Source organism: Gadus morhua, chromosome 13 (genome assembly GCF_902167405.1).
Source record: "Gadus morhua chromosome 13, gadMor3.0, whole genome shotgun sequence".
Lineage (NCBI taxonomy): Eukaryota > Metazoa > Chordata > Actinopteri > Gadiformes > Gadidae > Gadus > Gadus morhua.
In genome coordinates this window covers 8,837,542-8,853,380 of record NC_044060.1, presented here as the reverse complement: position 1 = coordinate 8,853,380, position 15,839 = coordinate 8,837,542, and the positions used below count along the sequence as shown (strand labels likewise).

The window sequence follows — 15,839 nt, the reverse complement described above, 5'->3', positions numbered from 1 at the left end:
CGGGTATAATGAGGTACAGGCAGTCATTAAAGGGAGAGGGGTTAGTGTTGGTTTATAAACAAGTGTTTTATGGCAAAGCCATACGTCAGCTTCATAGTTAACAGTGTTTACTGCAAAACAGATGCCCCTTTGCAGTGTAATTTACAGCGATTTACGTTAAGGGCTTAATTTGTCAACATTAACGTTATCAAGCCTTATTACTAACGCCATTAGGTTTTTATGTTTCATTTAATTCAATGTGTAATATTGTGTCAAAGGTGATTAACCATACAGCACAGGGAATACAGAGAGTTATTTTCCAATGAGGAAACAATTTTCTTCTGCAGTCCCAACCACCAATTTAAAATTTCACATTCCAATAGGGTAACCATATATGCTGTGAATTGCATTTCAAGACCAAACATGTGGACAAGCATTACCGTCTGAGATGGCCAATGAGAAGTGCAGTGGGCGGGCCTCACTCTCTTACTTTCTCATCCTACTCTGCAATTACAGAAAAGCCATGGCCAGGTCTGACAGACACGCTAAACGACCTATAGATTACTGTCTGCCTGTGGGACCCACAGTTAACTCCACTTCCCTCCCTGAGTGACACACTGGCCCCGCCTATTCAAGACACCCGTGCTCACTGGTGGGCTCCGCTTTCATGTTTGACGGACAGATGGGACATCCTACCCCGCGACCTGGTGGCCTTTTCTCACCCGTGACTAAAAGGGTCAGTGCGCAGCCCAGCCATTCAGATAGACTTGGAGAGGAATTTGGAATCGCTTCAGTTCACTTTGAAAAGAAACACTGGTAACTTTACAGAGGAAAGACAAACTTTCCACACTCGTCCTTTACTTTGTGTTCACATGATCCGTTGAAATTGCGGTGTTTGCTTGCCAACGTCTCGACGATAAACAGAGAGAAAATAACAAACTACAAGAGGGACAGGAAGAATCCTAGATGCCCTACATGGTCACTACTACAGTATCGAGTCATTCAACGTATTGCCTCCTGACGTGACCCCTGCATTCTTCTCCTCTCTTTTTCATCTCCCATAAATCACTGCAAACCATGCGTTTGATCAACAAATGTGTTTGGCATGTTATGGATGTCCTGCTAGTTGACACTTGATATGCACCAGTTAAAGATAGATGCGCTCCTTTGAAATGACCTAAAAATCTAATGTTGCGTGTGACTCAAATGTTATGACCGTCATTCAAAATCTTCTCCTCGTTACAACACGAAAAATGTTCTCGGCAGCAGAGGAAGAGATAATACATTCTCAATCGCGAGATGACGTGATATTAAAAAAAACACTGTGGTTGCATCGCCGGGCATCTGGGATTCATAACCGTTTGCCCTCTGGTTCACACTCTCAACAACACTTCCCAGGTTCCTCACTCTCACACCCTAAAAGGAGACGCTCAGGCCCACTTGAGAATCAGGAGATAACAAGACGCTGAAGAGAACAGGAGGGAGAATGGGAGAGGGAGTGCGAGAGAGTAGGAGATAGAGAAAGCAGGAGAGGGAGGGAGGCTTGAGAAACAGTAACGGTTAGACAGAGCATGAAGTGAACGGAGAGAATAATAAAGAGAGAAAGACAGCAAGACAGAGAGGCTCAAAGAGAGCCGGAAGAGAAAACGAACAGCAGCGGCACGAGATCTGGATTAAAACACGTTGTTTGGTTATCTACGAGACACGCAGCGTACATGCGTGAGAGGAGGAAGTCATGGTCACGGTTGCTCCAACGCCAGCCAGGTGGGGTGCTTTAAGGAAGGCCTGCGAGGCTCCTCAACCCTTCTTATCTCACACTGTCATTCCTGCTCATAAATCAGTGCTCAGCCAGCCGCTCGGAAACGATAAGGCAGCCATACAGAGGCCGATCCACACTGATGCTGCGGAGCGATTTCACTCCTATCTGCTTCTCCTGAGTATTTTTCCTCAACCCTCTCTCTCTCTCTCCCCCCCCCACCCTCTCTCTCTCTCCCTCACACACACATAAAAACCATCCAACACATTCACAATCTGTCATATCTTTGTCATCTGTATTCTCATCCGTTCAATATCTGCAGAACACAACAGTAATGTTTCTGTGCAGAGTTGCACGTGCGTGTTTGACTGTACTACCAGGTTTTCCCCTTTCAGGAAGGCCCCATCCAGGAGCACTCTTCGACCTTTAGTGAGTTTGAATTATCCTTCAAGGGTTGATAGAAAGTGCACGCATATGATATGATCTTGTGCTCTGATGGCCAAGCCGAGGCCAGATAGCCAAGAAGGAGGACTTCACTTGCACAAAGTATGAGAGAAAAACAAGCCTGTTGAAGCGGAGGATTGTGATTTCTTACTGGACATTCAGTTGTGATGTGGTGGTGAAGATAATTATAATAATAAACTGTACTTTCCTATTCTTAATAAGGCATTAATATTTGCAAAGAACGAGCATTGACGATTTCATCCAACAATAACAAACAATTGAATCTATCTTTGTCAACACTCTTGATATAGATTTCTTTGGATAGCCTGCATTCTCTAACATCAAGCCATAATATCCTCCAACTCCATTACTACAAATCAACAAGCATTAATCTTTGTGGCATAGCTGTACCACCACTTGTTTGGCAGCCCTGGCATGACAAAACACTGTTGTTTTAATGCTCTTATTTTCCCCGAAACTGATGGATGTGGTGAATTAATCATCCATTGATGGCCTAATTGGACAGTGTAATCCCGACACGGTGGTGAATAAGTGAATTTCACGCAAAGCGCTGTGCTCCAACTTTGTCCGAGGTGCTGGAATGATCCACAGCTTACGCTAATGGATCCCGGCCTTTTCAACTCCCCTAAGACGATTACCATGAATAAAGCATAATTCAGATCTCATCCACTCGGACCCAACACATTCCTTTGTTTCCTCTTGTGCGACGCTCCGAAGCCAAGACCGCATGAAAAAGGGGATTCCGGCCTGTGATGGAGTGCTTGTTCGCCGCTTCCCCAAAGTGAGTTTACGGTGGGTTCGTGTGTGAGACACGTTGTACCAGGGGGCCCTCTTATCCAAAAGCCTACAGAGTCAGCTTGTAGTCGCCGGCTAAGAAGGCATAGTCCGGCGGAACACGACCATTCATCTTCCATGAAACCCAACAGAACATGAAAGGCCCGGATGCCGGCCAAGTTGTCAGCCGTGGACGGCCACAGCATGTCTGCCAAGAGGAGGAAGAGTAAAAAAAGATGAAGACGAGAGAGAGAGAGAGGGCAGCGTAGCGAGAGAGAGAGAGAGAGAGAGAGAGAGAGAGAGAGAGAGAGAGAGAGAGAGAGAGAGAGAGAGAGAGAGAGAGAGAGAGAGAGAGAGAGAGGGCAGCGTAGCGAGAGAGAGAGAGAGAGAGAGAGAGAGAGAGAGAGAGAGAGAGAGAGAGAGAGAGAGAGAGAGAGATTGTGAGAGAGGGTGAGAGCTAGAGAGTAAAAGAGAGAGAGCGAGAGTGAGAGAGGCAGAGACAGAGATGCATTAAGCATGAATGCACTTCCAGTGTTGTACACCACCCCTCCTCCCCCCCATGGGAGGTGGTGGAGGTGAATGAATTAAATGAATGATAGACCAAACCCACACATACGGCCCACTCCTATTGAGCCGGAGCAGTCCATTCACAGGGATGAGTGAGGCGGCGACAACAGCGTCAACAACAACAATCACAACAGCAACATAGGAGGCCCTGGTCCTGCCTCCCCATTCACACAAACATACACACACACACACACACACACACACACACACACACACACACACACACACACACACACACACACACACACACACACACACACACACAGCTACACACACACACACACACACACACACACACACACACACACACACACACACACACACACACCACACATGTGACACATGGGGCCGACTGTGGTCAGCCAACATGCCACTATGGACACCTATGGAGGGTTCCTGAGAACAGGGCTGGCTCACAAAGCGCCGGGCCAAAGGGGAGGGAGCAGGGCACAGAGTGCGAGGGCCGGGGCGGGGACTTGGCATCACGTCAATACAAGTGCTGAACAATGAGCCGGCTCCTCCCCTCGCAATCAGCACATTATCTACGCTACAGGGAGCCCATCAGTGCATGAACCTGGAAAACTAGGAAGCCCGGCCGGAAGCCACCCCACGCTCTGCCCACAGTCAAATATTCCTCCTCCCCCCTCCTCCTCCTGTCCTCTTCCCCTCCATCCTCATCCTCCTCCCCCTCTCCCTTGTGTCCTCCTCCTTCTCCCCCCTCATCTTCTTCCTCTCCTCCTGGCTCACCTTCTCCTCTTCCTCCTCATTCTTCCCCTCCTCCCCCTTCCTCTTCCTGTTCTCTTCCACCCCTCCTCCTCCGTCTCTTTTCCTCCTGCCCCTCTCTCCATTCCTCCCCCTCTCCTTCCTCCTCTCCCTCCACCTCCTTCACCTTTTCCTTCTCTTCCCCCTCCCCCTCCTCTCCCCCCCCCCCCCCTCCTCTCCACCCTGTTGTCCCCCAGGTCAGGGTGGATCTCTGAGGTCCCAGCCCACCCAGGGGCGATCTCCTCCGAGGTCACCTCAACGTTTCACTGCGTGTCACAACAGAACTCAACCATGCTTTGTCTGTGTCCAAAAGTGAGGGCACACAAGTTACTCAACAACCAAGCACCCACCGCTGGATCAATCTGCACCATCTGTGTACTATAAGCTAACAGATGAGCTACATTGTAAAGTAGCAATAAAGGCTATTTGCTTAGTTTTTCAGGGCATGCTGCAATGCCAGTGGCGGCGGTAATGGGAAAACAATGAGGTTGTGGTTAAAGTGTTTAACACAGACAATCATTTATTGTTAACCATCTGGACCGAAACACACAACTTTTCATATATGTTATTTGTAGGATATCCGGGCGACATCAACCTGATACAATGATATAATTTTGTGTCTTTTGAGAGTCAGGAATAATTCATTTGTGCAACATATTCTGGGCTAAGAGGCAGGAGAAACGAGGCCTGCCTGTTATGGGGGAGACGTAGCTTTCGCAGGGGAGGAAAAGGGAGCTCTCGCCCCGGTGTTTCTAATCTAGCGGTGACATTTAGACGTGAGAGCCTCCCACGGGGTCGTGGCCGACCTCCACCGCAGGTTTCATTTCTCCAATAACCGTGGCAGACAGTTTCTTGGTCTTCCTCTTATAAAACACATACTTTCCCTCTCGCTCCCTCGGGCTCTCCCGCGCCATTTGTCTCGACGACAAACGCAAATGCACACATCGAACACATACATGCACGCACACACGGTCCCTCTCTAGCAGTCTGTCACATTCATAAAACACACACACACACATTTAGATGTGTGCGCCTGCGTGCACGCAACAAATAATAACCTCAATCCATGTTTTAAGGTGTCCTGTCGCAAAAGAAATCCGCTTTCTTTTTATTTAGGAGTGGCCATTTGAAGAATGGTCGAATAACTACGCTATAAATCACAGAAACGGCCGTAGCATCCCAAAAAGTGGATTCAAAGTGCACTGCAAATCCTAATCTCCTGCTCGTAAAAGTGATTGGAAACAGTTGTCTGAGGACCGTTCAGAAGTGTGAACAAAGTTGGAGTCTCCCGCGGCACCGTAAAGCCGACGGAGGAGGCATGATGAGACGGAGGTTATCACGGGGGCAGGGCAAGGGGCCGTGGTGTGGCGGCGGCACTTAACAGCTGAGGTAAACCATCTCCACCGACACTCACCCGCGGCTAATGGGAAGCAGACACACAATTTGTATGCCTCTGAGCAGCCGCATTCCCCTCCTTTCTGTCTCTCCCTCCCTCTCTCTCTCTCTCTCCCTCTCCCTCCCTCTTTCTATATATATATAGAAATATCTCCAAACTGACACTGCTACCCTGCAGTGCATTAACACTCTCGCAGGCCCTCTCCACGCCTGCCTTATCCCTCCTGTAACATTCTCACCCACTCACCTTATCTCCCTGGCATTTAATCACCTCTCCCTCCCTCCCTCCCTCGGCTTTCCCTCTACTTTCCTTCATTCTGAACTAAAACATCCCGTCCAAAGTTAATTCCCTGGCCTTCATGAGGAAGCGTCCCGGACATTCAACCTATCAGTTCCAATCGACCCAGTGTTGCTTTGACCTTTGAGCGGACCGACCGGGACAAACCCACCTTCTCTCTCTGCTCCCATCGTGGTACTGGTAGTGCTGGGAGTAGTACTCCCAGCACTACCAGTACTACGATGGGAGCAGAGAGAGAAGGTGGGTTTGTTGCTCGTGGGACACAGTCCATGTCCTACCAGCCTCCCGGGCCATCTTCGTCTCACGTCTCCTCTCCACGCGGTTAGTTAGGGCTGTGAGCGAACGCTGAATCACCGTAGGCTTGTTTTCACCTCGTAACCGGCGCTCGCGCCACCGTGCTTCCACCATGCCCGTCCGTCTGTCACCAGGAACATTTATTCACGGGCGTGGCGGTAACAAGAACCCAAGGCTGACGGACAGACGGGAATAAATGATAGCGGTCTGGGTAAACAAGGAGGCGAGAGGCGCCCTTGACCCCATGTCTCAGTCATTTTAGTGTTGCCCCCCAACCCCCCCCCTCTGGGAACACCTCCGTCAGGGACACAGCTTTAGACCCCATCGGGTGATGGGGGGCCCAATTATGACCCTTCCTTTCAGCCCCTGGCCTCCACCAGCACTATGACCTATGGTACGTCCTAGAGAGACGGTTGTTTCTTTTTAAAGAGTTGTGTCTGAATATGAATTTCCCGTACTGTGCTCTGTCTATGCTCACCGTTGTTAGTTGTCATTTAGTGTATATTGCTAGCGTGTGTCTCTCTTGCAGAGGGAAAGACAGCAGACACCGGGGGAAATAAGCACACTGATGCCGGTGCGTGCCACTTGAACTCCGCAGAGGGAATCATATGAACTCAATTTGGTTGGGGAGACGGTGACAGGTAGATGCTGCTATGGCAACTAAACCAAAGTAGTGTCATGTATAGCTGTTTACCGTAGACAAGTGCCTGTGTGCGCACACACACACACACTCATACTAAACACACAGTAGATCTGGACATAAACAGACAGACAGCCACACACACATGACACAGTGTGTAAAATGCATATAAAAGGCCCCTTACTAATATCTCCATTTTAATCAGACATTAAACAAACACTGTGTAAACTCCATTCAGATTTGGCTCTCCATTCCCTGAGCACATCTGCTGCGGATGTCTGCTGGCCTTGTGTCTACTCTGCTGCCCTCCAAGCATCTGGGCCACAAGAGACTAGTCTCATCACAGCCGGGATCCAGTGCTTTACGTGATCACTCAACTCACGTCATTATATGTGACAGCTCTGTAAAGCGACCACCCAATCTTACGCTATATAAAGAAAAACATATATATCTTTCATTTGAACGCACATTTCTGGATGTGTAAAACACAATCACACAAACGCGCACACACGCACGCACGCACGCACGCACGCACGCACGCACGCACGCACGCACGCACGCACGCACACACACACACACACACACACACCAACACCCACACACAGATAGAGGGAAACAGAAAGAGAGAGAGGGGAGAGAGAATCCATTGGTGTATATGTCTCTCACTCCTGCTGGGTGTTGCCCCCTTTATCACAGCGAAGAGAGATAAAGAGCGACAGAGTGAGGGAAATACAGTGATAGAGTGTGTGTATGAGAGAGAGTGAAAGAGAGAACGAGAACGAGCAAGACTGAGAGCAAGCGCGAGATAGAGAGACATGGCAAGGATATTTATGAAGCCTGCCAAAGTGTTTCCCATGTGGAGGGAGCCATCGTCTTCGTGTGATATTATTCTGGCTGAAACTATATATATGTTTGGGGAAAACTGTATACAGGGACACCCATAAATGGTTAATGTCGTTCATTATGGATGCTCAGATCTGAAGCACACTAGGCAAAACTCAGGCTCCCAGGGAGAACTCATGTAGAAACAGTGGGAATAGGTATTCTTTAAAGGGTTTGGGGTAGAACAAAGACATGGGTATTTTGTTAACTGTTTAAATCCCAGAAGTCACCAGAATATAATGATTTCAAGAGAACCAGATCAAATTGAAATACCTGACAGATGTGAAAACTAGACCACAGGACAAGACAGAACAACTTAGAACGCCTGTTAATACTCTGCAAAATAATAGCTGAATTAAGAGTGACATTTGCCTCTCTTTAACTAATGAAGGTCATGTGCTTGCAAATGTAACATCAAGGTGCATTTTGGAGGTTTCACAAATTTGAAAGGATGATGATTTTGATGGAAAACGGCTGTTCTGTGGACAGATGGGAAATGCCGTAATTTTTACCTGCCGATAATCGGTCCAACCAGTTCAAAGATAGATAGGCCAGCATTTTATGGTTGGCACCCGACTGAAATGGAATGCATCAAATGAAAAAAAAAAAGTCTGCTTTAAAGATATTCCATGTTGTCAGAGCTGGTGTGTGAACTTCCCTCTCTCTGTGTTCCCTGGCACATCCCACGGCGTTCTCACCCCCCTCCTTATTGTTCTGTCCTGCCCTTCATGTGCCCTCGGCCTCACCCCCTCAGCATGAGCCTTTTGGCGGGTGAGGGCCCTGCCTCCCCCGCCTCCCTACCTCCACTCCCTCCGTCCTGAGAGTGCTGAAACACGGGGGCTGCACCCAAAGTAGGTGAGAGCACCCAGCGTGCGTCGCTGCGTGTCTCCCTTCACTCAGGCTGCCAGCCACTTATCAAGATGCCATTAGAAAGGCAGGGTGTGATGGGTACGAGAGGAGGGGAGGAGAGGGAGGGAGGGAGGGAGGGAGGGAGGGAGGGAGGGAGGGAGGGAGAGAGAGAGAGAGAGAGAGAGAGAGAGAGAGAGAGAGAGAGAGAGAGAGAGAGAGAGAGAGAGAGAGAGAGAGAGAGAGAGAGAGAGTGTACAGGGGAGGAGGGGGTTGAACAAGAGAACAAGAGACAAAGAAACCGGGGGACACTATATTTAGCAAGGAAGCCGTCACCTTCTGTTCTCCTCTCCTGAATAATCACACTCTGACAGCATGCCTCGTGCGGAGCAGAGGTTTGTGTGGATGATGCACTGGCCGCGCCCACCACACCACTCCCACCCACACCGTCTCCACTGAGAGACGGCGCACTGTGTATGAGCTCCTCTGCAGGCATTGTGCCCCAGCCACGTGTCACGCTGTTGAGATTGCTCACTCTGCGGGTCCTGATAAGGACCCCTAAGTGGACAAAATAGGGTCTTTATTGGTGAAAAACAAACACTTTGGGAGCAATACGCAGTGCAATGGACTCTCCTCTTTCAAACTGCTCTTTTCCCCAGAGCCCCGCCCATATGCATCATTGCAGTGAGAATGCTTTGAGAGAGAGGAGTTTGGGTTGACATATCGGCTGATGGGCGTGATTACGGGCCGGGGCCGTGTAAACAAGGTGAAGGACTGTTTGATTGATCCGCGACATGCTCATAAACACGAGGATGAAATGCTGTCCGGCCGCTCTTTCATCTTTCCTCTGTGTCTGTCAGCGGTGTCTCAAGAAGCCTAGTAAGAGGGGGCTGCGAGGGAAACGGCAAAGAGTGATTGGTGCTGATGAGGTAGGCACCGACACATGTAAACACTACACATGGCAAACATAGCAAGGGGGCATGAGCGTGTTGTTTTAAACATCCACCAATCACTGTTGCTTACAAGGGATCTTAACAAACAATTTAGTGTGCAAAAACAATCCCCCAAGAAACCCCCCCGTGTTTCGTAACCTCTGAAAAAGGGTTCTGCTGATGCATCCTGCTCCCATCTAGACTCCACAGCACTTAGTAGCAGTTGGGTTGCAACTTGTGAGAACCGACCATGTCATCGATAATGCAAGCCAGACACATTTGCGTGATTAGGCAACCACCCTAGTTGGTTTGCACAGCCTGTTTAACTATTTAAGGGAGCTTCATTGTGACAGTGTGAGCAGACCAGAGATAAGCGTAAATGTGGGTGATGGAATTGCTGCAGAAAGACCTCCTGGTCTTCCATGTATGTCTGAGCCTCACTGGCTAGTGGCGTTTTTGTCTCATTCACATCGTGAAAGATTAAGCCAACACAGCAGGAAAACAGCAGTCAAGGCTGTGGCAGTCAGCCTCAAGTGTGTGTTCCCTTTAATGGCTCGATCGATCGCAGAGATGTCTCTCCGTGTAAATCTACCTGGGCAGTTCGATAACAATATCAATGTGTGAGAACTATTCATCCAGGGCATAAACGAAAAAGGGTTGCCAAAAGAGATCATCAATTATCCAAAGTTGACTTTAACCTTGTATTCTTTCCAAAAACAACTTTAACCGCTTCTCAAATATCTGACTCTCCAGCTTGGCCTTTTATCTCTGGGCTCTGTTCCCGGGGCCAACCTTGTGCCCAGGTGTTACACCCTGAACTCCTGGCAGAGAGAAAACACAGTTAAACACTTTCAAATGGGATGGTGGATTAGCCTAACAAGCCATTACATGTTAATAGGCCATCATTCTCCCCCTGCGTCACAGGGCTGTTCGCCTCGGGCACGACTGACTACCGTTTGAAGGGTCTCAACCCCCACGCCCCCCCCCCCCCCCCCCCCCCCCCCCCCCCCCCCCCCCCCCCACCACCCTACCTGACGTAGCTTGCGATTAAAGGGCTGTTTCAGGGTAAGTATAGGACTACTGATCCAAGTCAGACCTCATCACTCTCATCGTAAGAATAAATAAAGAATAACTATGAGAGCACACAATGGTGGTAGCCTTGTCACCTTGTGATAGCATTGCAAGACATGCATGAAATAATTTCTGCTTAATAAAGCTTTGGGTGCCTTTTTGTATGCATAACCTGGTGTTCACTTTGGTGTACAGCCCTGAGCTGTGCCTTGAAATTAAATGTAAAGTTGGGGATGGGTTTGTGTATTTATGTATATTTGTGTGTGAATCTGTACAATCATAAAATATTCCAAAACAATGACGTCAAATGAACCAGTGAGGTGAGCCTTATGCCATATGTCCAATGTCGTTCCACAACTTTCTATTAGCCGAAAATAAAAGATAACTTATCGCTGTGACGGATGTATGGACATTCCTCGTAGCATAACTGTTTACACATCTTGGTCTTATCGACGTTGAGAGCGGAGCCTTAATCTTACACACTGCACAGCTGCTTAGAACTGGTACCCCTTATCTGACACTCAGAGGAGCTCACACGCACACTATATGTACTATGTACACAATGTGTACTCTACGTACACAATCAGAAATAGTATGAAATGTTCGCCCCTTGAAAATGCCCTCCTATTTTCAACATAAAAGTACCAATACGGTTGGTGTATGTTTTAAACAGGTGGGCTGAATCTACAGATATCCACAAGGACGACTTGGATGGAGCAGGCGCTCGCATGAGGATGAATACAGAAGACGTGTCTGCTGTCACGCTGGTTGGTGTTACATGAGAGCTGGCTTGTGATGGGAGGCTCTCGTTGGTAGAGCGTAAATCTCTAAGCTTTTAGACATGCAGAACAGGGCTTTTCCTAGCTCCTGGAAATGACGACTGCTCATCAACCCAGAACCTGTGTAGGGATTTACATAAGGCCGTGCTAAATAGAACGGGTGATGAGGAGTATAAGTTCAGCATCAGATGGAGACCTTACTGGTATTTGCTGAGAATGTCAATACGTCTGTAAGCATTGACATAGGGAATTGTGTTTGGAAACAGGGTATTCATCATTAGATGCTTAGCGGGTGATTAGTAGACATATGCAATGGTATACATTTTTCTTACATCCAAAGAAAACGCCTTTGATTTTGTTCTCCTGCCCAAGTATGCAAGTACTCAATGTGACCCTGCAGCGGCACTAAAGTTTGGAGAGTTAAATAAATGTCAACTATGTATTGGCTTATGAGGCCTGCATATAAAAAGAAGGAAAGCACAACGAATTTCCCACAAACGGCATTATGCATAACTAACACAACGCGATAATGAAGAGCGTATGTTAAATTCCTCAGCAGAGCAGGGCGGGCTAACCTCCGAAACCCATTAAAAACAAAAATGGACTCAATTATAAGAAATGGGGAATAAATTACCAATTTGCACCACATAAAAACAGATGCACCCGACTGTAAAATCCAACTCCATTAGAGAGAGAGAGAGAGAGAGAGAGAGAGAGAGAGAGAGAGAGAGAGAGAGAGAGAGAGAGAGAGAGAGAGAGAGAGAGAGAGAGAGAGAGAGAGAGAGAGAGAGAGAGAGAGAGAGAGAGAGAGCAAAAGGATACCCACAGTCAAACTAAAAAAAGGGAGAACAACAAAAGAACGAGATAGCTTAAGGAAATAATAGAGGATAGCATGTAATAATGTTGTATATAATTTCATCTCGGGCCCCTCTTCATTACAACAATGGTCCACCGCCTGAAAACGTATCATTAAACCAAAGCAGCTGAATAAATGCTGAACCCTATCTAGAATTTCCTACACATGGATAGCAGATGTACAATGTGTAACATCACACTACACACGTGTAGACATGTGATTAACCTCAACGTTACACAACCGGACAATATGCCGCAGCCACGCCAAGCCATTTGCATGAAGAAAAAAAAAGAACGAAACCAAAGTGAGTTGAAACGATGAACGAATCGTGGCTTTCCAACCTACGGGATCTGTGATCTGCTCATGGGAGAGGATAGGGATTTAAACTCATCAGCGGCTTAGCGGGATCCGCAGCGCTGGCAGAGTACCCTCCTGGCTCACTCCGAATGAACACGCCGGGTCGCGCCCTAATGGAGCCACGCGGCGCGCTGCGCTCACCACTCCGACCAGACTCTAAAGGTACAGTTCAGTGCACCGGGAGTGCCGGACGACACACACACACACACACACACACACACACACACACACACACACACACACACACACACACACACACACACACACACACACACACACACACACACACACACACACACACGCAATGCGCACACACGCGCACTCGGAAACACACAGCGGAATTCATGAACATGCGGCGAGGGCGGGTGCCCTCGATGTGTGTCCAGCCGAGTGTTAAATCAAACTAAATTTCAGAGAGGGGGGAGGTCAGACTGAGCCAGCATTCAGAGAACTCCTGACAGCCCATCGCAAATGAAGACAGATATAGTGGTCCTCCCCATTTAAAGGCACTAATCCGAGACCCGATGACGTAACAACACCCGACCGCCTGTGTTCAGTTGCCCGGGACTTACCTTTTGGCATGGCGCCCTACGTTAACACTGTGCTCTCTTTTGTTTGTACTTCAATTGCTTTGAATAAAGGAAAAGCAGCGGGGCTGTCCATCACAGCAGAATAAGGGGCAGCGACAGCTGAGACCCAGCGTGACAGACGCGCCTACCTTTGAAGGAGAGGAAGACCCTGGGAGCAGAGAGGGGCTCGTTAGACGGGAGGAGGGTCCCGGAGGAGATGGCCAACAGGACCAGCAGCCAACACACTCGGTCCCCCTGCATAACGCTCCCTCGGTCTCCAAGCACTGCGCTTGGACAGTCCAGTAGCTGAAGGACAGACAGGTGGAGAAGGAAACCATCAAAATCAGGGGCAATCAGGACAATGTATTTGAGGATGCATGCAAATAGGAGCATAATGGAGTGTGAATTACACGTGTAGTTTATTAGAAACTGGCCCCTTATGATATACAATTATACAGAACACGTATTTATTTTTTTATGTGCAGGATGGTTCTAGTCATTTATAAATCTAAATGTATGCCACATGCAACAGTTACTAATAATATGGGGATAATGGGGACAGTTTCAAAGACCACAGAAGCTTGCAAAGTAACTCAAAAGGCTATATTTGTTTTCAAACCACATGATAAAATCCCAATGTTCTCGGTCAATACATTCAAATCCTGCTGGCAAGAACTAAGAGTCACCATTGTTCGGAGAGTGCATTTAGATATAACTTGCCTATTAGTCCCCAAACCCCACATCCAATGCTTTGCGTAAATGTACAGTGAAAATGTTTGTTACACATGTGTAGGCCTATTCAATCGGAGTATTGGTGTATCTTCATAGCTACGGCCATGAGGCGCCTTTTACGCATCATCTGTGTATAGATAAGGAAAGACGTCTACACATAAAAGTTCAACAGCCTATATTAATATTAATTCCAATGTTTCGAACCCATCACAAAACACAAACGTTTAACGTGAATTACATCCCAAGAATATACTCTTGAACCAACCTTTGTAATTAAAGCTTCGTTAGTGCAACATTAAACACGCGTTTTAAACGTCACCCATAAAAGCACCAAGGAAAGGCGCTGATCGTGAGGGTGCGGGGTCAATTGAAGAGACAGGCTCACATTTCCTCTTAAACCCTCAAAGTGGACCTAACTCAAGAGCAGACCCAAAGGCAAAACTCATCGCAGCACTTGGCAGAGAATTACACCCGCGAGTTAAAAGTAGGAAATGTATAACTAGAACATTGTTACAACTTTTTTTGAAACTCCAAAGTGACATGTCCCCACAGACGGACGCATTGTCGGGCTCCACTGTCGCTCACAATAAGGAGCCAGTGGCTCGGTTTTTAAAGGCGCACGTGCACGCTTGAAAAGAAGCGCGTGCTCGTGTCACTTCTTGGCTCTCAAGTGCATGATGATTAAAAACTCATTTCATTGGGTTCCTATTGCAACTGGACGTAGTACGGATTCAGAGGTTTGCATTTATATTGCACTGAGTAGACAGAATTTAGATATTACGCCTCCAGAATTTCTGTTTTCTAATATATTCAACTTTAGTTATTGGAATAACATAAGTATGCATAAATTGATTTTTATGCAATCTTTAACCGGATTATCTTATTTCAGTTTAAATCATTTGTTTTAGCTCAGTTGGCATGCAATAGTGTTCACATGCACCACAGCCATAACCAAATCACAAAATCAACCACCAAATTCATTGGTAGCGAACGGCTTGGAATATTAGGCTACAAATATTACTGCAGAGGAATATAATGGAGAAATGTGTAAAACAAATAGGTTTTTGTAAAGCTTACCTGTTTAGTCCCTGAGGGTGTTTAGCCTGTGGAATATTTTGATGGGGCAAATCAACATTTAGAAATCATCTAGCAGATCCTCTGAGCTCCTCCGTCAGCGGTCTATCCACAGCAGATGCCGTTTGTCCAGAACCGAACAAAGCTTGGAACCCAATAAAGTTATCAACCCAACTTAAATTGAACGTATATCTCTTATGCGCGTGGATAAATCCCTGGTCATCCGGTTAAGACGCAGCGTCTGAGTGGTCCTGTGAACGGTGGATGTGCTGCCGGGAGAAGCAGAGTTGCGCGCGGCAGCGTGGTAATGTAGTGCCGCGCAAGGCGCTCTGCAGGTGGACACACTGCGCTCTCGCGGCGCTAGACACACCCATAGGGCGGGAGCTTACCTTAGCGTCCAGCGGCTCTGGGTTTTAGTGTTCAGGACCGCTTTCCTAGTATTGTACACGTGGCTAATGTGCTAAAAAAACTAGGCTCTGTCCTTAACGGTGAAGGAGTAGGACACTGATAAGATTTCAATCTTCGTGATGATTGGAGCTGGTAATGTTCGTTAGCTGATGCTGTACGTTACGCACCGTTTACGCATGTACGCATGTATTAGCCTGTCTCGTTCAGTTGAAAGTGTAGAGCAAAAATCCTTTCATACATTTCAAGAAACACTAGATAGAACTAGTTAGAATTAAGCAGTCTTGAGAATACAAGCTTTTTGTGATGGCCTAGTCGTCCAAAAAAAGATGTGGCACACACGCAACACAGAAAACACAGGTGGTAATTTGTGTAGCCTACTTTAATTCATGGGCATTTTGACGTT

General features: G+C 47.5%; 1 protein-coding gene across 4 annotated transcripts in view; it reads right to left on the bottom strand.

Moving 5' to 3' along the window:
• The window catches only part of sema3fa (sema domain, immunoglobulin domain (Ig), short basic domain, secreted, (semaphorin) 3Fa), a 49,715-nt gene extending 34,229 nt beyond the window's left edge, over window positions 1–15,486 (bottom strand). For 2 of the 4 annotated variants that reach the window (XM_030374146.1, XM_030374149.1), the window contains exons 1-2: window positions 15,032–15,486; window positions 13,372–13,528 (exon numbers count right to left, since the gene is read on the bottom strand). In XM_030374146.1, the coding sequence (XP_030230006.1) occupies window positions 13,372–13,483 (112 nt within the window). In that variant the 5' untranslated portion in view covers window positions 13,484–13,528; window positions 15,032–15,486. The remainder of the gene's footprint in view (window positions 1–13,371; window positions 13,529–15,031) is intronic. The other 2 variants (XM_030374150.1, XM_030374148.1) reach the window with 2 other exon arrangements.
• Window positions 15,487–15,839: the final 353 nt, after the last annotated feature.